Source organism: Saccharomycopsis crataegensis (assembly GCF_037102585.1).
Source record: "Saccharomycopsis crataegensis DNA, jcf7180000000075, whole genome shotgun sequence".
Classification (NCBI taxonomy): Eukaryota; Fungi; Ascomycota; class Saccharomycetes; order Ascoideales; family Saccharomycopsidaceae; genus Saccharomycopsis; species Saccharomycopsis crataegensis.
Window position 1 is genome coordinate 426,162 of NW_027043822.1, and position 22,289 is coordinate 448,450.

General features: G+C 36.5%; 14 protein-coding genes across 14 annotated transcripts; 6 read left to right on the forward strand and 8 right to left on the reverse strand. All coding sequences in view use genetic code 12, as the record gives it.

The window, feature by feature from the left end:
• Positions 1–102: 102 nt before the first annotated feature.
• On the forward strand, positions 103–846 carry MLC2 (Mlc2p; the record flags this gene model as incomplete). Its single annotated transcript, XM_064995942.1, has 1 exon — positions 103–846. The coding sequence occupies one exon, from the start codon at positions 103–105 to the stop codon at positions 844–846; it is 744 nt and encodes a 247-aa protein (XP_064852014.1).
• A 363-nt stretch (positions 847–1,209) lies between these two features.
• Positions 1,210–2,538, reverse strand: PZF1 (Pzf1p; the record flags this gene model as incomplete). The annotated part of the gene is made up of 1 exon (XM_064995943.1): positions 1,210–2,538. The coding sequence occupies one exon, from the start codon at positions 2,536–2,538 to the stop codon at positions 1,210–1,212; it is 1,329 nt and encodes a 442-aa protein (XP_064852015.1).
• Positions 2,539–2,751: 213 nt separating this feature from the next.
• RPO26 (DNA-directed RNA polymerase core subunit RPO26) lies at positions 2,752–3,177 on the forward strand (the record flags this gene model as incomplete). The annotated part of the gene is made up of 1 exon (XM_064995944.1): positions 2,752–3,177. The coding sequence occupies one exon, from the start codon at positions 2,752–2,754 to the stop codon at positions 3,175–3,177; it is 426 nt and encodes a 141-aa protein (XP_064852016.1).
• An 819-nt stretch (positions 3,178–3,996) lies between these two features.
• On the reverse strand, positions 3,997–5,064 carry QCR2 (ubiquinol--cytochrome-c reductase subunit 2; the record flags this gene model as incomplete). Its single annotated transcript, XM_064995945.1, has 1 exon — positions 3,997–5,064. One exon carries the CDS (start codon positions 5,062–5,064, stop codon positions 3,997–3,999), a length of 1,068 nt encoding a protein of 355 aa, XP_064852017.1.
• A 2,939-nt stretch (positions 5,065–8,003) lies between these two features.
• Positions 8,004–8,558, forward strand: ARL1 (Arf family GTPase ARL1; the record flags this gene model as incomplete). Its single annotated transcript, XM_064995946.1, has 1 exon — positions 8,004–8,558. One exon carries the CDS (start codon positions 8,004–8,006, stop codon positions 8,556–8,558), a length of 555 nt encoding a protein of 184 aa, XP_064852018.1.
• A 371-nt stretch (positions 8,559–8,929) lies between these two features.
• On the reverse strand, positions 8,930–9,691 carry VPS25 (ESCRT-II subunit protein VPS25; the record flags this gene model as incomplete). The annotated part of the gene is made up of 1 exon (XM_064995947.1): positions 8,930–9,691. The coding sequence occupies one exon, from the start codon at positions 9,689–9,691 to the stop codon at positions 8,930–8,932; it is 762 nt and encodes a 253-aa protein (XP_064852019.1).
• A 250-nt stretch (positions 9,692–9,941) lies between these two features.
• On the forward strand, positions 9,942–10,721 carry PRE7 (proteasome core particle subunit beta 6; the record flags this gene model as incomplete). The annotated part of the gene is made up of 2 exons (XM_064995948.1): positions 9,942–10,020; positions 10,078–10,721. The coding sequence occupies 2 exons, from the start codon at positions 9,942–9,944 to the stop codon at positions 10,719–10,721; spliced, it is 723 nt and encodes a 240-aa protein (XP_064852020.1).
• Positions 10,722–11,168: 447 nt separating this feature from the next.
• ERD2 (Erd2p) lies at positions 11,169–11,813 on the reverse strand (the record flags this gene model as incomplete). Its single annotated transcript, XM_064995949.1, has 1 exon — positions 11,169–11,813. The coding sequence occupies one exon, from the start codon at positions 11,811–11,813 to the stop codon at positions 11,169–11,171; it is 645 nt and encodes a 214-aa protein (XP_064852021.1).
• Positions 11,814–12,136: 323 nt separating this feature from the next.
• On the forward strand, positions 12,137–13,189 carry DASC09_023470 (uncharacterized protein; the record flags this gene model as incomplete). Its single annotated transcript, XM_064995950.1, has 1 exon — positions 12,137–13,189. One exon carries the CDS (start codon positions 12,137–12,139, stop codon positions 13,187–13,189), a length of 1,053 nt encoding a protein of 350 aa, XP_064852022.1.
• A 411-nt stretch (positions 13,190–13,600) lies between these two features.
• On the reverse strand, positions 13,601–14,401 carry RSM26 (mitochondrial 37S ribosomal protein mS42 RSM26; the record flags this gene model as incomplete). Its single annotated transcript, XM_064995951.1, has 1 exon — positions 13,601–14,401. The coding sequence occupies one exon, from the start codon at positions 14,399–14,401 to the stop codon at positions 13,601–13,603; it is 801 nt and encodes a 266-aa protein (XP_064852023.1).
• Positions 14,402–15,073: 672 nt separating this feature from the next.
• AIM25 (Aim25p) lies at positions 15,074–16,216 on the reverse strand (the record flags this gene model as incomplete). Its single annotated transcript, XM_064995952.1, has 1 exon — positions 15,074–16,216. The coding sequence occupies one exon, from the start codon at positions 16,214–16,216 to the stop codon at positions 15,074–15,076; it is 1,143 nt and encodes a 380-aa protein (XP_064852024.1).
• A 608-nt stretch (positions 16,217–16,824) lies between these two features.
• On the reverse strand, positions 16,825–17,622 carry DASC09_023500 (CREG family protein; the record flags this gene model as incomplete). The annotated part of the gene is made up of 1 exon (XM_064995953.1): positions 16,825–17,622. One exon carries the CDS (start codon positions 17,620–17,622, stop codon positions 16,825–16,827), a length of 798 nt encoding a protein of 265 aa, XP_064852025.1.
• Positions 17,623–18,332: 710 nt separating this feature from the next.
• Positions 18,333–20,586, reverse strand: DASC09_023510 (uncharacterized protein; the record flags this gene model as incomplete). The annotated part of the gene is made up of 3 exons (XM_064995954.1): positions 18,333–18,993; positions 20,152–20,200; positions 20,562–20,586. The coding sequence occupies 3 exons, from the start codon at positions 20,584–20,586 to the stop codon at positions 18,333–18,335; spliced, it is 735 nt and encodes a 244-aa protein (XP_064852026.1).
• A 197-nt stretch (positions 20,587–20,783) lies between these two features.
• On the forward strand, positions 20,784–22,178 carry OMS1 (putative RNA methyltransferase; the record flags this gene model as incomplete). The annotated part of the gene is made up of 1 exon (XM_064995955.1): positions 20,784–22,178. One exon carries the CDS (start codon positions 20,784–20,786, stop codon positions 22,176–22,178), a length of 1,395 nt encoding a protein of 464 aa, XP_064852027.1.
• Positions 22,179–22,289: the final 111 nt, after the last annotated feature.

Genomic DNA, 22,289 nt, shown 5'->3' on the forward strand with positions numbered 1-22,289 from the left:
CAGCGATGGTAGATGTCCTCCACCCCAAACAAAAAAAAGAAGCAAAAAGTAAACAAATTAATCACAAATTAGTATCATATATTATCAATAAAACTAGAAGATATGGCTAATAAAAAGAAGAATAACAAGAAATCGAAGAAGGAAGGAGCATCGCCTACTAAGGATGTTGTCGAAGAACCAGTGGAACAAAATGAACTAATAGAGAGTGAAATAACAGAAAATAATAAGGAAGTAGAAAATAAAGAAGCAGAAGCTGAGACACAGGAAGACAATGAGTCTGATGATCAAGCTACTCCACTAATCTATGCCAAACCAAACAAGAATTTGAAGAACTTGGACAAAGGTCATTCTCAGGAACGTAAGGCCTCGGGAATCTACTCACAACTTTCCCAAGAGCAGATTAGCGTTCTAAGAGATGCGTTTTCCTTGATCGATGATGACAATGATGGAATCATTTCTAACGAGGACTTGAAAAAAGCTTATAAATTAATCAACAAAGAGATAACCGATGAGAACGCAGAAAAAATGTTTTCGGAAGTCCAGGATCCCTTGGCATTCGGGGGATTTTTGAGCTCATTAGCCGGTAAGTTGGGAGATTTGTCGAATAAAGACGAATTGACTGCAGCGTTTGAGGTATTTAGTAATACTGAACAGAAAACTTATCAAAATAACGACAAAAAAGATGAACTCAAATGCAATGTATCTGATTTGAAGGAAAGTTTATTGTTGGCTGGGATGATGGAAGAAGCAATAGACACTGCATTGAAGAGTTTCATCAAGACTGAAATGAACGGTACAGATATATTTTTGGCTGAAAGATTCATAAATACGATACGTGATGATTAAGTATCATCAGTATGTTTAAATTTTTTTTTCCCGCTCTGTTTTGTTTTGTTTTGTTTCGTTTTATTTTATTTTATTTTGTTTTGTTTTTCGTTCTTTACTTCTTTTGATTTGATTTGAGTTAGTTTAAAATGATTTTGTTAATTTACATTTGCTCCCACGTACTTTGAGTTACCCAGTAGAGCCTTCACTACCAATAATTTAACCAAAAACCTCCAATCAACAACAACAAAAAGCTTCCAACAATCGAATATAAAAATGAACTATCTAGAACAAGAAAAAAAAAAAAAAAATGAATAGATAAACTAATAAATAAAATATTAACCAGAATCTGTACCCTCCACTTTTAAAACCGTTACTTTTCCATCAGCTTTCATCATTATTAGCATTTTCTACATTACCATTATCAGCACCTCCTTTATTATCAACATCTCTGGTTCCAGTCAATCCTAGAATTTCTCTATTTTTCTTTCTGAATCCTTCATGCCATTTCATATGCCTTCTCAAATCATGGTGTGTCTTGAACATTCTGTCACAAAATCCGTACTCGCATGGAAGGGTCTTGATTTTCTTCTCGCCTTGACTGGCAAATATATCAAATACAGATCTTGAGCTCGTCACTAAATCACTGATGGACTTCCTGGAGGCCACAGAGGAAACAGACTCAACATCACTGACATCATCATCTTCATCATCATCATCATCATCACTATTATCAATATCCTGGATATTGACAATCAGAGAATTAGCCAGAAGCTCAAAGGAATGACCATAATGACACTCGCCATAATGTATTGATAATTCTCGCTTTTTGCGGAATACTAGTTCACAAATCCGGCAATTCCAAGTCTTGATTGCCTTAGCCTCATCGTGGATGTACATGTGCATTCTCAAACCCGATTCTCCTACACATGGCTTTCCACAAATCTTACATTTGATCTTTGGATGGTCGGTCTTAATATGTAATTGCAATGCTGACCAGGTTTTGAACATTTTCAAACAGTTACCATGGGTACATTGTTGCGATAATCCAGCGCCATGATGTTTAGCACGATGATCTGCGAGCCTATACGGTCGCTCAAACACTTTCCCACAATCTTTGCACATCAACAGCTTTTCATGATCTCGAGCAATGTGTGCTTTCAATGACAGCTTCTTATAGAAAGACTCCGAACAACCTTCATAAGTACATTTAATATTTTTCACATGGGTAACTTCATGACGTTTCAATTGTTGGACAGTAGAAACCCCTTTCCCACAGACCGCACAGTGCAATGGTTTATCATTGATCTCACGATGCGAAAGAATATGGCGATTCAAGTGATCTTTGCGGAAAAACGCCATCTCACACCCCAAATGGGTACAATGAAAGGGGCGCTCGTTGGTATGAGTGAGCTGATGTTGTTTTAATAATGAAGGTTTCTTGTACACTTTGTCGCAGCCTTCGAAGTCACAGGGATAGTATTGTCCTCCTCTTACACCTCGTACTAGCGAAGATGATCTTGAGCTAGCCCGCGACGTATTTGGAGTACCTGATAAAGACGAGAAATTTGATCCTTCTGTTGCTGGTGAATCAACAATTGATTCTTGGCTGTCAATCGATAGCTGCTTTTTTTGTGGCCCTTTCTCACCCTCACTCAATCTTCTTTTCCTGGGTAGTCTTTCCTTGTTATCAGTAGTATCATTCTGCGCCATTTCCGATATAAATATTGGGATCTTTTCGTAAAAAATATAGATCAATAATACATCAAAGGGTCAACTCATCGCGTCAAATAAATGGAAAAAAAATAGAGAATTTTTCTCTTTTTTTTTTTTTTTTCTGTTTGAAAATTTTTGATTTTTGGTTACATTCGATGGCAGGAAAGATTATATCTAGATATAACACCACGAACAATAACCACAATAATCATGTCTGACGCAGAAGATAACTATGACGAAGTCTTGGAAGATTACGAAGACGACCATTTCTCAGATAATGAAAACTTCGCCGAACCAGGGGCCGCCGAAGAAGAAGAAGAGTTCACCAGCGACGTCAAGGCCTCATCACAACAACCACAAAAGAAAACCGTGAGGGATTTGGCCATTGCCAAAGAGAATCGGGCTACAACACCATACATGACAAAATATGAACGTGCGAGAATCTTGGGTACCCGTGCGTTGCAAATTTCCATGAACTCCCCAGTGTTGGTGGACATTGAAGGTGAAACCGATCCTTTGCAGATTGCCATGAAGGAATTGTCACAAAGAAAGATCCCATTGGTCATTAGAAGATTCTTGCCAGATGGAAGTTACGAAGATTGGGGATGTGATGAATTGATTGTCGACCAATTTTAATCTTGTCAAGACGGCATATACAAATTCATTTTATGAAGACCTGTTATGTTTTAAACATGTGTATTTTAAAGACGATAAATATCATCAGTGTACAACCAAGTAATCATCATAGAGAATCAGAAAATCTCATGGGGGCAACACAAATAATGTTCTCGCTTTCTCTAGGTTAAATATTTTGTTACTTCCCTTTGGTCGGTCGCAGTTTCAAGTGGTACATTTACTGATTAATCTCTACTTATAATGGTTCTTATTTAATAAGAATGTGTGCAATTTTGGATTTTAAAAAGTTATCTTTTTCTTTTCTTTTTTTTATTCTCCCTTTTTTCTCATTTTATTTATTCTAGTCATTTTTGATTAACATGGTGTTGATTATTGTTCTGTTTGATGGAATATACTGTAGACTGATTTTTTATACTTTAACCATAAAGAACCTACATCCATTTTGAAAATAAACAGTAATTAATGGAATTTTTATTAACATAAAAATGAAGAGAGTATATTTACCTTTCGTTCTTTTTTTTCTTTCTTTTCCGGCCTTTACCATCCAAGTTCAAAATCAGCTTCTATAATGGAGGAGGAAGAAAAGCTGGCATTTCACATTAGGAATGATCAAACCAAAAGAATAAAAAAAAAGATAGCAATGTAGTGATTGCAAGAATGAGAGGTTGATGATAACAAATGATGTGGTAAGGGGGAACGTTATGAATTTGTGGATCGGAACCTAAGAATCTTTGATTATTGATATATGAATTTTTGATACACTTTTTTTTTATTTTGTTGACGGTTAGTTGCTTTTAGAATCTTTAATCATTCATTTCTTTAAAGTTCATCGGCGTATGGCAAAGCAGAAACATTACCAATGGCAACGTAGGAGAATTTACCCAAAGAGAATTCACCAACAGAAGAAACGGTTGGCTCAGCGGTGTATGGGCTAGATTCGGATTCGATAGCCAATTTGGTCTTGGTCAAAGCAGAGAATTCAGAAGCATTGATACCAGATTTCAAAGTGGAAACAACACTCTTAATGGTGGCAGAGACAGCGACAGGACAGGCGTCAGCAGCAACAACAGTGAACAAACCGGCATCACTGTACTTGTGGACAGCAGCCTTAACGTTGGTGGTTTCATTCAAGAAGGTAGCAATGGTTTCGTAGAGACCAATTTCAGCTGGAGCGATTGGAGCACCAATGGCGGCGGCATTACCGTTAGCGGATCTAATTCTAGATTCACCTTCTTGGGTCTTGACGGCATCGGTCAAAGCAGAACCTTCAGCCAAAGATTCAAAAGAAGATTCACCAATGAACTTGACCAAAGCGGATTCGTCAACACCGGAACCGTAAATTTCAATGTTGGAAGCAGTGTAGGCCTTGGAAGCATAAGCCTTGATATCGTCTAAAGTAGCCTTGGAAACACCATCGTACAACAATGGCTTACCCAAACCATTTCTGAAGGCCAAAGCGTGCAAGGCTTCAACAGCTTGGTATTCTGGGTCAGCAGAAGCGACAGCAACTTCATGCTTGGCGGTTGGCAATACAACTTCAGACAATTCATGGATCTTGAATTGGGTGCTGGTGATGACATCGGCCAAAGAGTTGACAAAGTATGGCAAGTCTTCTTTTTGGAAGTTTGCTGACAAAGTGATGGCATCTCTGGAGACCTTGGAGCCGTAGACACCACCCAACAATTCAGCTTCTCTGGCGAATCTCAAAGCAGACTTGTGGGTGTTATTTTGGAAGTTGAATCTGGATAAGAGGTGGGCAACACCATCTTTTTCAGCATATCTGGAACCGGCGTTGATCTTGACAATCAAGTTAGACAAATGACCTTCGGTCTGTTTGGCGGAGACCTTCAAGCCCTTGGCGGCAGTAGAATAGGAACGACTGAACATTGCGGGTGTATGTATGGGGATAGATGATCCTTCTAACACTTGGTGATTGTAACAATAATTTTGAGTTAAAAATTGCACACACGAAAAAATGCTGATTATTATTTCATCCTGCTCTGATTGGATTGGGTGGGAAGTGGGAGTTACCCGGGATGGTAACATGCAATTTCTGACCGTGGGGTTTTCAACATAACTCTCTATTTCCAAAATATGTAGTGGATAATGGATGTCCAATATTATTGTTTGGGGAAGGTATTGAGATTATTGACTTTTTAAATGTAGCGTTAAGCAATATGCAATCACCAGTAACTAACTCAAGGGTGTGTATTGTGAGTTTTCGTACCACACTGCTAAAAGTCTTTTTCTCGTTTTGGAACTTGCAACATACTCAGCTATCTTAATTGCCTCTTTGGTAAAAGTGTTATAAGTTGGAGGCCTATACTAGGATCCAGACCATTGGACCTTCACTAATAAATATTATAGTTGTTGCTCTCAACGTTATATTTCCAGTCATTATTGATATAAGGTTGTTAGGTGTCGTGCTGTACGTACTTATTACTGCCCCTATCGCTGTCTTTACTATTGTCATTATATTTAATTTGATTATCTAAAGCGTTTATTATTGTACGTTAGTGCGTTTGTTTCGTTTTTATATTCATCGAAGTACTTTGTATATTTGTAGAGTTCTAACAGGATGCAACCCAAAGAACAGAAGTGAGGTTGCTTTTAATTCGGTGTGCTTAAAGGAGAAAGATATTTTTGCTCCAAATATTCCTGAAGTAGAGGACTATAATTCAATAACTGATTTATCAATTGTTTATCTCACTCATATCGTTCTGATATTGCTTTTAGCTCACTTGTCTTATCTGCTATGTCACAACACTGCCAAACCAGTTTGAAAAAAGATGCAAAGAGCTTTGGACTACACCCTTTCTTTGTAAACTATTAGTTTGTTATTTGAGCTTAAGATCATTGATATAGAACATACCTCGGAGTTATATTCATATTCATCACATCAGAATGAGAAAATAGTTAGATACTCCACATATAGGTATGTTCTAATGTTGGATATGGTGCCAACTCATTGGGCCGCCCAATATCACGTTGGTGATTTTTCCCACAAGCAGTACTTCAGGAATTTAGGCTCTCTATCAGAGACTCTTGAACTGTTTGAATATCAAGCAATTCCTGAATGAATTTCTTGTTGTTATGTGGAATAAATCAATTACCAAAAATACTGCAGATGAAGATGACCAATCGGCCATAAACATTTTCCAACAATCTATATTTGATTACAGAAAGTTGGAAGTTTGCCATAAATCCATCAAGGATGGAATTGAATGTGGAGAGCTTGGGATTGTTCAATTAGGCTCCGAATGCCAGCTTTATGAATCTCTCACGAGGCACATTGTGAGTAGTAACTGTTCTCAGAGTTGGAAACGCGCGGGATTCCAAATTATGTATTCCACTTGCTTTTTTTTCTTCTTTTTTCTTTCTTCTATCTTTCATTTTTTTTTGTGTGTTTAGTTTTCTTTTTTCTTTTTCTTCACTTGTTTGCTTTCAAGGTCGTCGCGACTCTTTGAATTGAAGCTCTTGGCTCAAGCATCAAGTTCAATGAGAATTTGTATTTTACTCTACTATTTGCCATTCTAAACATCACAGCTTTTTTTCTTCTACCCAGTGGTGGTTTGGTGAGTGGGATACAAATGGCTGCAATAATGTTATGTGGAAAGCATCACCGGTTATCGGCGTTAAATACCCGCCACCCGTATGACAAGCGGGTAGCAATTGCAGTTATGCAGGTATGAAGGGTCCTGACTCTGATTGTTAGATGTTTCTTGATTTGGTAAATATTCCTGAATCCAAATCTGGAAAATATGATGGCTTCCTCGTATATGGAAGGAATAGGGATTTACTACTTAAGGATTCAGAGTTGGAAACGCGCGGGATTCCAAATTATGTATTCCACTTGCTTTCTACATGTCAGGGATCTGCTTATGAATGACAGCTTAGATTCAGCTATAAAAGACCTAATAAAATACTCAACCAGTCCCAAACCAGCCCTATCCTCCTATGATGTCTGAGAATACGTTGCCATATCCTCCTGTGATGTCTGAGAATACGTTGCCATACCCTTCTGCTACTACCTTAAAAGCGATGAATAACAAAAAAACTCAACAGTTAATCTGTGATGTTTTATTGTGTACTTTTTTGGCTTCTTCTTTTCTTCTTTTTTTCTTTCTAATGTATTTCGCATCAGTATGATTTCAGGAAATCTTCAACCATGCAATGTTCCTCAGTTACTATTATTTTAATAATACCAAATACCTCGTTGTATGTCGTTACTATACAATCATGATTATGACGGTTCCTCGCAAGACCTACTTTCCTAGAAACGCTGACAAGTCTCGCCCCATTTTAAACAGTACTCATTATAAATTGATAAAAGCCCTTTTAGAGCAGCATTTTTGTAAACACCAACAGCAAAGAAATCAATAATAATCTTAAATCGTTGGTGATAATGGTGCTAACTATTAACAGTATTGGTTTGAAGCACTGCGCGGGTGGGACAGCGCTGCAAAACAAAAAAAAATTAGGAAAACTGTCAATTAGCCATTTTAATACTCAATAATCTTAATGTTATTTATCACTCTGTCCAATTGAGATTGGCTTATATATTATCTTATCTTGATAATTCACTTTCTGTTTCTTGTTTTTTCTTTTGAAGGAGAGCATTGGGTATAATATTTCTCCAAATCCGTGGATCCAAAAAGAACAATCAGAATCAATCTACCTGTTCTTTGGCCAGATTCAAGACATCAAAATTCTGGAAAAGAGAATCATCCAACTACTCTGCAAAGGAAAATCACCTAGTATTTATAATACCATCTAAACGCATTGACTGCTAATATCAATAATCATAATATTCTCTTATTTCGAAAATGGGTCAAATATTCAGTGGGATGTTTAGTAAGCTATGGGGTATCAACAAGGAAATCCGGATACTAATCTTGGGGCTAGATGGTGCTGGTAAAACTACCATCTTGTATCGTTTGCAATTGGGTGAAGTCATCAAAACAAAACCAACCATTGGTTTCAATGTCGAAACCCTCAGTTACAAAAACTTGAAGTTGAACGTCTGGGATCTCGGTGGCCAAACTTCCATCAGACCTTATTGGAGATGTTACTATTCAAATACCGCTGCGGTTATATTCGTGGTGGATTCAACAGATAAGGATCGTGTGGAAACCGCTTCTAAAGAGTTGCACTTGATGTTGAGAGAAGAAGAATTACAAGAATCAGCATTGTTGGTGTTCGCCAACAAACAAGATCAGCCGGGTGCCATGACCGCTGCCGAAGTTTCAAAAAGCTTGAATCTTACCGAATTGAAAGATAGAAGCTGGAGTATTGTGGCAAGTAGTGCCATCAAAGGTGAAGGGTTGACCGAAGGTTTGGACTGGTTAATTGACGTTATTAAGGATGAACAACTTTCATAATAGTTTTCTGAATTCTATAAGAATTTTTATCACGAAAAAAAAAAAAAAAAAAAAGAAGAAACAAAAAATGTAAAATTGATGATTTTGATTTTTTATTGTTTATGTTATCAAATACTGACTTAGCATCCACTTCTTAGTGTTAATACTGATTGTTTTGTTAATATTTTTCTTATATATATTTATATTTTTTTAAAAGCTATTTTATCATGTTGTTAGTTAACAATCATCCTTCTATTTCATTTCATTTCTTTCATATTACTGACTGGTATATGTAATAAACTACTTTATTTAGAAGCCTTGTAACCCCATGTTTGCCCGAAACGTGGGATTAAATGATTAGCTTTTCATTGCCGAAACACAAGAAAAAAAATTCAGATAATTTTCATCCCCGCAACCACTCCATTTTCATCCTTCATTAGTTGAGCTCTATTCTGGTTTACCAAAACCTGTAAAGATTGGTGCAATAGAAACGGGTGCAATCCATAAAACTCTTGCCCTCGGACCATTTCTCCCAATGTCAATTCGTATAATGTCATTATCGACCCAGAATTTCCTGTCAGCTCGATGAATTCTAATATCATTGCAGCCCAATCATCAGGAGTCTTCCAATATACAATAATCGAATCTCTGCTGTCGGATTTTCTCTGGTAATTGTTTAGAATATCTTGATTATGCCACCCGCTCATATTATTGGTAACCATGTACTTGAAAATCTCTTCAATGAATTCAATTTTCAAATGTCTATTGATCTTTGTATTATTGAATAACTCCAACCTCTCAGAAACATTTCCATCATCCGGTGAATGATGACCCTCACCATCATCGTCATCACCATTATTAGTATTATTATCCTCATTATTATTATTACTGATATTATCACCAGCACTGGGCCGATCATCAGAAACTACTTCATTTGATCCTATAATGCCTTTGGATACAATTGAACCATTCTTATTGATCGCCCAGATCTTGTGATATTTGCAATACTCAACAATTAATTGACCCCAGTTTCGAATCTGTGATTCGAATGCCCGCTGATTCGGCTGTTTGGTAAAGAATGGAGGGAAATAATAAATTGATGGGAAAACGAATCCCTTGCTATTACCTTCACTAACACTTTTACCTGACTCCATTTAAAATAACCCGTATGATATTCTTGAATTAAGCAAATAATTTCTATCAAATCGGGGATGGATGATGTGCCTATTTCATTTTTCCCTTTGATGACTAAGACGTTTGCCCTTATATTATATAAGCACACAGCACAGTGCACCGAACCGAAATTTTCTGGTGGTCAAAAATTCAAGTGGCAATTGAGCATTTAACAGACAAGATTTCTATTTGACCAAGAAACATCGAAAATATATATAATATAACACAATAATGAGCAACACTATTGCCTCTGAATATGGCCATACAGATACTTCTGTGCCAATTGAACACAGGTTCAATCCTTATTCCGGTATGTTGCAATTGTTTATTCTTTATGCAAAGACCATTTACTAACTGGCAATAATAGATAATGGTGGTACTATTTTAGGTATAGCTGGTGAAGACTTTGCGGTATTGGCCGGTGACACAAGACATACCAGTGGATACTCCATTAATTCAAGATTCCAGCCAAAAATTATGGATTTGGGTGATGATTTGGTGATGTCTGCCAATGGGTTTTCCGCCGATGGTGATGCTTTAATTAGATCTTTCCAACAACAATTGACCTGGTATCATTTTAATAATCAAAATAAGAAACTTCGCCCATCGAGTGCTGCCAGATTAATCCAGCACTTATTGTATGGCCACAGATTCTTCCCATATTATGTCCACACCATCATTGCCGGATTAGACGAAGAAGGAAAGGGAGCAATTTATTCCTTTGATCCTGTTGGATCATACGAAAGAGAACAGTGTAGAGCCGGTGGGGCTGCTGCCAGTTTGATCATGCCGTTCTTGGATAACCAAGTGAATTTCAAGAATCAGTACGATCCGGCTACTGGACAGGCCAGATTGAAAACTTATTTGAAATTAGATGAGGTTTTGAATTTGGTTAGAGATGCTTTTACTAGTGCCACTGAAAGACATATTGAAGTTGGTGATTGTCTTCAAATTAAAATTATTACTAAGGAAGGGGTTAGAGAGGAATTTTATCCATTGAAGAGAGATTGATATTATGTTTATCTTGAAACCTTCATTCTATTTTTGTCAACCGCAGTGCCTCCATAAGGTCTTTTTTTTTCCTCTTCTCTATTTATCATTCAGTTCATTTTGTCATGTTGTAGTAATATAAATCTGGTCATGAGTTTACAAAAAAAAAAAAAGAGTTTGTAAAAGTATAAAATAATTGACATCCAAATAAGAGAAATTAACACCTATATAGAGATCCTGAACACTCACTAAATTTTGAACAAAAAAAAGAGAACAAAAAACCGTTCATACACATCATTTATCTATTTTTCATAATCATTATCTGTCATCAGTTTTCAAAGTACCTATTATCTTTTAATAATAATAAGAGCACTGTTGTACATTCTTGTAATATCCCAGTTTTATCTTTTTATTTTTATTTGTTTTTTTTTGTCATTTCCTTTTTTTTTTCTTCCTTTTTTATCTTGCTTAAACTGGCAATTCTACCTTCAAGGCCTTGATAACCTTTTGATAATAAATGTAAAAGAAATCAGAATACACTAAAGTCTGGACAATACCGGCGGCCAACGCAATTTTGTCAATTTTTCCTTCAAAATGGTATCTCACGATCCAATTTGGAATACACAATGCTCTATAAAACCCAAGGGTAAAGATATAATGGGCGGTTAATGATTCTGCTTCACCGGTTTTCTGCAACATGAACAATTGAGGGAAGATTGCCACACTTTCCAACCACAAACTGAAACTCCAAAGAACTTCTGTTGGGTGATAAGAGTATGTGAAGAGCAATGACATAACGGCCGCTCCACCAACAAGATATTCCACTTTGAAATCATCATTTCTAGGTTGCTGATTGTTCAAAACATTGAACTTGTACACCATGATGTAAACGATGAATAATGACGACCCCATGAAGAAGATCTTCATTAAGGTATTGTATAGCGACACATAGCTGTAAAAAACATCCAAGTATCTGGTGGCGAATACCACGGCATACAACACCTGTGTCTTAAACGAGATACCGGCGATGGATCTGGAAGTTTGGATTCGATGGAGTAAAATGAATATACTCAAAAGATGGGACAAATCACTAAGGAACCGGAAGATATTCATGACGAATCAAATATTTTATATACTATATATATCTCAATATATCACTGTGTTGTTTCCCTAGGTGGGGGGCTGGGTGTCCTTTCCTGCGTTGTCTTTGAAGCCTTTAAATTGACATGAAACAATTAAATCCAAACAACGCAGCAATTTGCCCTGTGATAATCACGCGGGCTCCAAATACACGGGTACACATAAACACGAAAATTATCATCATAACAATAACAACAAAAATGACTTTTTATTGACTCCAAGAAAAATGAAAAGGGAAATGCTAACAATAACAATAAAAAGCAATAAAAAGAGCTGAAGAGGTCACTGACTCAATCATGGTATCGTCAACGGATGACCTGCTTGTCAATAATCACAGGCGACATGCAAAAGCATTTCACGACCTCGTGTCTACTCTAGACGAACTAATGTTATGGAATCATCTCAATGAACTTTCAGAATTGACCGAATCATCAATCGAAAATCTTTATGAAACCGAGGTGATCCCCAGCATTGATAACGATGCTTTACTGATCCATAATTTGAGCATTTCGGAGATCATTACAGAGGACAAGAATTATGATAAGCTGGAGATGTTGTTTAAGACGAAAAATACAATCAAAGTGCTTGAGAATATGATCATTACCCGAAATAGATTAAATGAGATATCAATAAGCCATGCTTCAATGATTGCTGAGAGTTACGATCAAAGATCGGAGAACATTGAAGATTTTCAAGGAAGTGACAAAAGTGGGATGATTTTGAAAAATTTGATTGACCAACGGGAAATGCAGTCTAGCCATTTAGCTCGAAGTAAAAAAAAAGATGAGAAGGAACATGATGAGAAGAATACTAATGGAAGTAGAAAAACTACTGGCTTCCCAAATTCAATTAAAAGTCGCAGCTCATTAGCCTTTGAGAATTCTTGTACATCGGTCGATCAACTACTTTATTTACAAGACGAGAACCGCAAACTTTATCAAAATGTGATTGAAAAGCTGCAAAGTTTGAAGAAGTTGAATAAACAACATTATGAGCAGAAGGAGAAGGAATATCGGGAGTCTGTCAAGGAGATGCTGGCTAATATAGATGCCCAAGAGTCTTTAAAATTGGAAATTAAGCAAGAACAAGAGGAACTTGCCAGGTCTAAAGTCCGGTCAGCTGTGTTATCCGAATTCATAACCGCATTGATAGCCAGCTCGGGAGTAAATTGGAGTGATGATGATTTTGTGAAAGACTTGGTCTTGTATTGTGGTCAAGAATATGTTGACGAAGAAGATGAGGATTATGATGAGGATGAGAGCGATGGAAGTGAAGATTACAGTTTCAAAAGTGAAGATGAAGTTGAAGTTGATGATGATAAAAGTGAAAATGAAAGCTATGGTGACTGAAGTTCAAGACAAATTAAGGATTGCATGCATGACATCGCTATTGAGACATTCTAGCTTAATTATCACCTGTAAATTATGATTTGTAATATATTCTTTTTTTTTTCTGTAGCGTTATCTTCTAATTTCAACGAAAAAGAAATAATAACAAAAGGTGAAGCTTAGTCCTAATAAGAGTTTACAGGCCTTAATTCAAAACTTCAAAAGGCAATATGAGGTAATAAAACAAAAATGGGATAGGAAACCGCCAGTGTGTATTTATTTACTCCGTATGCCTTTCAGTTATCGGGCAAACTTTTGGTTTATTATGTACAAATGCATTTTCTATTTTCTTTGAAAAGAAAAAAAAAAAAAAGATGATAAAATAGACTCTTTGCTAATTTTTTTTTTTTAATATTCTATTCTCAATTCAGTTTAATTCAAAACGAAAACTCTCTTATTGACAACATCCCAATTAATGGCTTTCCAAACATTTTCCAAATATTCCTTCTTCTTATCAGCCCCATAATCGTACACGTAGGTGTAATCCCATACACTGACACCCAATAATGGCAATGACCAGTCTTTAACTTTTGAATTCAAATTAGATTGGTATTTCTGCAACTTTTCATATTCAGCCAAGTTGATTGGTGAACTCAAATTCACATCTTGGTTACGGTTGTAGAAATATGGTGAGCCTTCATTATTAAAAACTCTGATTTCCAACCCTTTGTCAGCATTTTCAATCAAATAAACCCAGCCGTTACCATTCAATGATTCGGCTTTGGCTAAAAATTCTTTCTTAAATTGTTCAAAGCTCTGGAATGTTGATTCAATCTTTCTTACTAGCTCACGGTTTGGGACACTGGTATTGGTGTTTGGATCATTCACAAGGGCACTAAAGAAGAAGTGGTTGTTGTGCAATTGTGAAGCATAGTGGAAAATCGAGGCTTGGTGAGCAAGACCTTGGGTGGTCAACATGATTTGAAATGGGGTTTGGTGTTCAAGATCAGTCCCCACTGTAAGAAGACTAAGTTGAGTGGCACAATAACTTTGGTAATCATTCCATGCCAATTTGTAACCTTGAGAAGTCAATAATTGTGGGATCCCCTTGTTGGTCCACAATGAATCATTTGCCAAAGTTGGCACCGTGTGAATAGAACGACAGCTTCTTTTGCTGACGCTAGTAATATGTGACTTTAGTATGCTTTGGGACAATGATTTCCAGGACATCATTTTTTTTCAGTATTTTAGTTGATTATTGATGGGCTAGTTTTCTTTTGAGACTTATAGTATTTTCTCTTCTATAATATATACTCCACTGTCTCCCTCTCTTTGCTTTTTGTCAATGTCTATCACCCATTTAATTTTCAGAAATTTTCCAATTTTCACCAAAAACATAAAAAAAAAAAAACTGCCGGGTAAAGAGTGTACGTAGAGGTGTGTGGGTTCAGTTGGTGTGTGGATGTCTGTATATCTCCAACATAACATTATCATAATAATCTTTGATTTCAATTTATATCAGCCTCTAAAGATCTAAAATCGTTTAAAAAAATATATCATGATTATATTCATCGTAGGTGCTTTGGTTCCAATAAGCATATTTACACTGCAACCCGAGAAAATCTCCCCAAAATGTGTTTTTAATTTCAGATGTTTGCTTTTTGAGTTACTTTTTTTGCTTGTCTGCTTGTTACTTCCTATCGTTGTTGATGTCTAATTGGCACCTGGGAGCACTATCAAAAACTTTTTTTTAATGCTATAGTCAAAAAAAAAAAAAAAAAAAAAATAGTATCCATAGGTCTTATCTTCCCAATCAAATTTTTAGGAAACTGCAGCAGCAATCTCTGTGATCTATTTTTCAAATTTCCTCATTTAAAAACATTTTCTCAATAACTTTAAATTCCATTAGTCTCCGCCACCAAAACTAATCAATCCTCCGTTACTATTTTTAGAGTGTCTACTGAAATAATCAAAATCAACACTGATGGTATTAGCAATTACCACGGCCCTTTCGCTCAATGTCATTTCACCTGGTTTAATCATCTCACCGCCCATGATATTTTCATCATTTGCCATTGCTTGTCTATTCAATCTTACAATGTAGGTAGCTACATCAGTGAAGAATTCTAATCCAATACCTCCCCAGGTTCTGTTGATCGCTGACACCACTTCGGTTTGCTCATCCCTGACAGTGAAATCATATGATAAAAACGGAGCATTGATCCGTCCAAACTGTGTGAATTCATCATTTTGAGGGGAATAACTGAAAAGATTGTAATTTCTTTGCCATAAATGCCATTGTTGGATTGATTCTCCCAATATAATCCAGTCTTCATCATTGGTACTCTTGGTTGTTCCTTCAATGAATGGTACTTTAGGGACTCTCACCCTTACCCGAGAATTGATCCAGCTGAAACCTCTTTTAAAATTCATCACCACATTGCCATTTAAGTCTATCAAATCAACGTCAAACGGTCTATGTAGCCCCGCCACTTGACGCATAATCATTTTGCGAATACCAAAGTCACGTTCCTTGAGATACCCAATCTCTTGACCTTGCGGATTGAGAAGTTTATATTGGTTGGCTTGTTCGAATCCTAAGAAAAGATTGGCGAATTCGATGGTTCTCTGAAGTGCAACAAACGGTTCATGCATCATTCGATAACAGGAATCAGTAATATATGATTCAGCAGCCGTTTCTTGTGAGTTGCGGTAACTTGGAGGATATATATTGTGTTTCAAAACATTATTTTCAATTTGATATCCTCCCTGAGGGGTGATTTGTCGTTCCTCTCGATAGTTTGATCTTTTTCTTTGACGTGGATAATGACGCAGGGAGTCGTATTTTGGCAAAGGGTGATGTATCCCATGGGAGGAGCTAAACTCCCGAGTCATTCTAGGTCTTCCATTATCATAATATTCACCAATACCTCCGAATAATAAAACCTGTCTGATTGACGAATACCTGCTGACTAATATTGTAGATCCTCTTGATGAGGATAATATTGATCTGACATTGTTACCGGAAGATAATGTAGACTTGAACATAATTGAATGAGATTGAACCTATATCCAATAATATATGTCTCTTTTTCTTATTTTCTATCCTCGCGCGCCACACAAATAACTAAAGTTATCTATTTATATAATCTCTTGATGTTTTGTTGATATTTGCCATCCAGTGATTAGCGGTTTGCTTAAAAAAATATACCCAGAAATCTTTACACCAACGACACCCGAGCATTACATCGCGTTGGGGACATAGCATGCTTCAACTACACTAATAATGATGAAAGAAAGAGCACATATATCCAATTAAACTGAATGGAAAAGAGAAAGAAAAAAAAAAAAAAAAAGAGAGAGAGAGAGAGAGAGAAAAGAAAAGAGAGCAAGAGAAGTAACCTATGGAATAGAAAGTATTTTAAATAAAAGTTGGGATGTATCGGACCCTGATAAAAGAGTAGCATAATAAAATTATGATTAAAGAATAGAAAAAGAAAAAAGAAGAGCAAAACAGTGCAATTGCATCTAACTGAAAAAAAAAAAATGTATTGGTGTCAGCTGTATGGCCTGTTCGGTACAATGACGACTTTCGTACCCATTAAAAATGAAGGGTGTATCAACTGAAGTAGATAATAGAGAATATTATTCAAACTCTAAAGCTCAAGACCAACATGGTGTGGGACTTGATAGCTATCAACCAATCCTTGGAACTTCTTGTCGTTCAAACTAATACCTTCCATCAACTCACTTAATTCAGCATCATCCAATGGTTTAGATTCGTGGTATAAATCCACTGGTATTGCTCCGATGAAAGCTCTATCACCGAAACCACCAATGAAGTATATACTTTCGATCTCTACCTTGGCCCAAAACCCACCATGTGCACTGATCTTGCTGCCTGGCAACCAAAATTTAGCATCAGGATGTCTTTTGGTGAATTTGATTTCAAGTTTGGCCAATTCGATGGGATCATCGATCTTCATTGGTACAATTTTCCCCTTAAGGGAAATTCTTGGGGACCCAGAAGTGGAGGAGGCAATACCTCCTGGATAATTGAAGTTGACATGATCCCTTGGTTGATGGTCTCCGGTTCTGATACTGAATGATATTTTGCCGTCTTCTGAGTTTTTTATGTTTCTCCAAGTGGAAGAGATGTTCAAGAGAATTAACACTGGATCACCTGTGTTGTAACCATCGATGTAATATTCGGAGAAGGCGACTGGGAAGCCGTCTTTCGAATCAAGGGTGACAAGGTTACCAATAGATTCACGAAGCACCAAAGTACGAGCGACTCTGGCGCCTTGGGTCACCGGGAGAATTGAGTTTGGTGCTTCATGGTAATCCTTCTTTGACGTGATGGTGACAGGCTGGGTCTCGACAACTGGGGCAGACATTGTGGAAAACAATAGGCAAGCAGAAAGTAATAGATATAATAGAGTATTAGCAAACATTTGTGATGAGGATGGTGGTGGGCAATAAGGAGATTATAACAGCATTTAAGGGCGATGAGCAAAAACGAAGACCATAAAAAATTCCTTAAATGTGTGGGGGGTGTTGATTAACCATGCGTGCCGATAGTGCAAGTCCACTGATGGTATTGCACAACATGGGACAGGTGATGGACTACAAAATGGAAATTCGTGACTAATATATTGGGTGAATTATGTTGGGTACTGTGTATTTAGTATCATTCAAGTAATATCGTATCTATAATATCATATAGATAACATAGATCAATTAGTATGTGATATGGGATTCTGGGATTCACATGCAGTTACAAATCGGGTAAACTACCGGGTATGTAAGCACAGCTTAAACTTTCAATTATCCAAAAACAGATAAGGGTGCAACTTAGCCGCCATTAATAAACATACAACTAAAGATAATATAATAATACTATACAAATAAAAGATAATTCTATACAGAAAAAAAATAGCAAACTATACAACAAAAAATGAAAAAAGTAATGATGATAAGCATTGAAGTACTCGAAGATAAGAAAATTGATGTATCAAAACATCCTGTCCGCTTCGGCCATTTTAAGAAGCACATATTCAAGCTTTATTCATTAAATTCAATGTATTAAAATGGGTTCATAAAAGATAGGGAATGATTCTGTGTCAAATCATCCTGCGGAAATAAAGGAAAAATTAGCAATACATCAATCTCTTGGAGGACTTCTATCTCTGTCATCCCTCATTTCTCTATCTCTCATCCCTCTGTTGTCACCATAGCTACCTTCGCCACCTCTGTAACCACCTCTTCCTCTACCACCGTCTCTTTCGCGGTATCCACCTTCTCTATCACGGTATCCATAACCGCCACCTCTTCTTGGTGGTGGTGGAGGATAATCGTGATAGTCTCTTCTTGGTGGTGGATAATCATACCCTCCTCTACCTCCGTAGCCTCTGTCATATCCTCTGTCGTAGCCTCTGTCACGATCGTAACGACCTGGTGGTCCACGACGGTATCCTGCGTACCCATACCCTCTTTGCTGGGATCTAGGTGGATGAGGAGTTGATCTTGCAATTTGAACAATCAATGCGCCTTCTGTAGGACCTTGTGGATGGCTTGGTTCACCTTCGTCTTCTCCTTCACCTTCACCTTCACCTTCTGCTTTGTTGGCAACATAAGTATCGACAACTCTACGACTCAAAGGACCCAAGCTATAACGGTCCTCTTCTGATAAAATCACCGGATTCTTGGACATTTCATCCATTGCTGCTTCGCAATCACGAATGGATTTGTATTCGACAAACGCAAATGGTGGTCCATCAGGGGTCTTTGGCGGAGGAATGACAATTTTTTCGAGCTCCCCAAATCTAATTCTGGTTAATATCGGAATTATATATAATTGTATCTAATATGGGATTAGAGAGGTGAAATGACTGTTGAAGAATTGATGAAAGCAGGATGATAAGTGGAAAAGTTGATAAAATTGCAATGGAAAGTTGATGAATTGATAATATGAGAATCGAAGCTTGACGCTGATGGTGAAAGATGATGAAAAAAATGAAGGCAGAAAATAAAAAAAAAAGTTGATGATTTGAATTTTCATGCTTTGCGAAGTGTTGAAATGATATCATGGTGTGACGATACGTACGATAACATCTGAGCCGCTTTTTTTTTGCATTATGAAACTGTGGTTCTCAATTACCTTGGCTTTGGTGAAAATGGATATCTCTTATATTTCTTTTGAGATTCACAACTGTTTTTTTGTGTAACCTGTGGTTCAGAGTTGTAGCTATTCTGTTCTCTTTTCGTCTTGTATCTTGTATCTTGGCATGAGTTTTTTTTGATTATTTCCTTAGCTTAGTTTCCTGTTTTTTGATTCAGTTCTAGTTTCCCATAAGCATACATCTCAATTATTCACCAGATATAGTGATCATATTGGCAAATAAACCTGTAGCATATGCAAAGATTCAGAAAATTGACTCACTTGATTGTAATTTTTCATCATAGACTATATCGACCCGAAATAGATAGTAGTCATCACCAAATAGTGCATACTTTGCTATTTATCAAATCCAACATCCAAAACTCTATAATTTAAAACAGCCCTAAATTGTTCTGAAAAACCATATTATTCAATTAAATTCAGGTCAAGCTCTAGTTCACACAAATAAGCCACCACAACCAAAAATATAGCCCAAAAATCAATCAATTTAATTTCAGTTCACAGCAATTCATCAAAAATGAAAAAAAAAGAATGAAAAAAAAAAGTTATATTTACGAAATCACTTTTGTATACATTCCCCTCGTTTTGAGTAGAATTCAGTATCTATCCAAATTCATTAGATGCAGATATCCCTATATTCATTTCTAAGAGTTCTCCTCAACCTCCCGGCTTCTCAACAAATCTTCACAGTCACATATTCCCCTTCTCCCCAAATAATCAAATAGCTGACATGTCATCATTTCATAACATGTCTGCCTTTGACAATTCTACCCATCTTGAAAAATAGTAAGACAACACTTACGGCTCAAAGTATGGCGCCAAATCCGCAGCTTTGATGTGTTTCGCAAAACCTATTCTATGGTTAGTAACCAATTATCAATTTGAAGTGGCAATTAGTCTGGTGAAGGTTCTTTTGAAAGGAATTCAAATTAGATATGGAAGTACAAAGGGAATGGGGTAATACCATGTCAAGCATCCATCATGAATTTTGGTTATACTAAGTCACTCAACCACTACTATTAGTCCATTTTTTTAATAAAACTTTTAGAAGAGTAGAAAGAAGTAGCATATACTTCTGCCAAAAATAATTGAACCAAATATCGCGATTTAACCGAAAGACTCTTCCAAAACAACTCAATTTAAAATAATTCAATTGAAACAATCACTAGAGATGCTCTAGAATTAATCTATGGAAATATTATTATCACATACCAGTTGCGTAGATAGTGTTGCTCATTTTCTGAAGTGGCTTATATGGTGCAAACAAACACTTAATTACCTATTATACATGAAGAACCAAATTGTTGATGGCGTTGACGATCAAAAAAAAATTCGCGAAAAAATAGAGAAAAAAAAAAACTAACACGTGCTTTATCGCGTGAAATAAAATTAAAAAATTTCTTTGGTGATAACTGGAACATACAATCACTTCAGATGTTCGCACCACTAGTACATGCCATATTATCAGTGAATATGTTGTGCTTACGAAATGGTTTGGTCACCAAGAGACTTCCCAGATCTATAATTCATGGGCTAGCTAGGTACTATTCGGCCCGTATGCCTCCTTCATACTCTACAAGAAAAAAGTTCAAATCAGCCGACCAAGAAAAGGAGGAAATGCTTCAAGAGAAAATGAAATCGGATAAATGGTGGGTTCGGTGGTCTGCTTTTGCTCAGACAAAGAAATTCAATTCTGGCTTGACTAAGTTCCTTATTGCGACTTACATTGGGTTTTTGATCTATGGTGGTTACCATTTCAAGGATATGTATTCAAGAGAAAAAGAAACCAATACCCTTAGTAAGAAAAAATATGGAAATGGCGAAACTAGACCACAAAAACTCAATGAATATGAGGAATTAAGATTAAAAGAATTGACAGGGAAATTGAGAAACAGAGACCAGCTCATGCTTGGAAAATATAAGGATATGATTAAAGAAAAAGAAGATACATTTTATTCTGATCCTAAAAACGTCGGCGAAGAGTTCAAGGTCGATTACCATGATTTTGATGGTATGAAGTTGGGCGGACACAAAGAAAACGATGAAAATGCCTGTATATTGCCAGCAAGAGATACTTCTGAATTTTATGATTCTAAAGCTGCAGACTACGATTCCGACATCAATTTTGAAGAAAAAATGATCTTTTTGGGAAGAAGAAGAAAATGGTTGATGAGCAAAGCATTCGGTGATGTTCTTGAGGTTGCCTGTGGTACTGGTAGAAATATTAAATATTTGGATGCCAATAGCATTGATTCTATAACGTACTTGGATCCATCGAGGAAGATGATCGAAGTGGCCAATGAAAAATTCAGAGAAAAGTATCCGAAATATCAAAAGGCAGCATTCGTGGTTGGTAAAGCGGAGGATTTGATTAAGTTAGCAGGTGGTGAAGAACCTCTGGTCTCCAAATATCAGGATAATTCTGACAAAGATTCCGAAATCGAGAGCGTTGATGTTAACACCAAAGTGAAATATGATACCATCATTGAAAGTTTCGGGATATGTTCTCACGAAAATCCTGTAAAGGCATTAAATAACTTCTCCAAACTTTTGAAGCCTGGTGGAAGAATCATCTTGTTAGAGCATGGTAGAGGTACTTGGGACGTTGTCAACAATCATTTGGATAAGAGAGCAGAAAAGCGTTTAGAAACCTGGGGATGTCGTTGGAATTTAGATATTGGTGAACTATTGGATGATTCTGGATTAGAAATTGTCGAAGAATCAAGACATCAATTCGGAACTTTGTGGTGCATTGTTGCAAAGAAACCAGGTGACACCAAGAGATATGATGAATTGTCACTCTTTGAGAAATATTTCACCACATTATAATTGTAAATATGATTATTTTTGTACATATTTTTTTTCTTTTTGAAATATCATGGGACTTACAACTTGTTATAAATTGATACCAATTATGATATACCGCATTTTGTATATTGA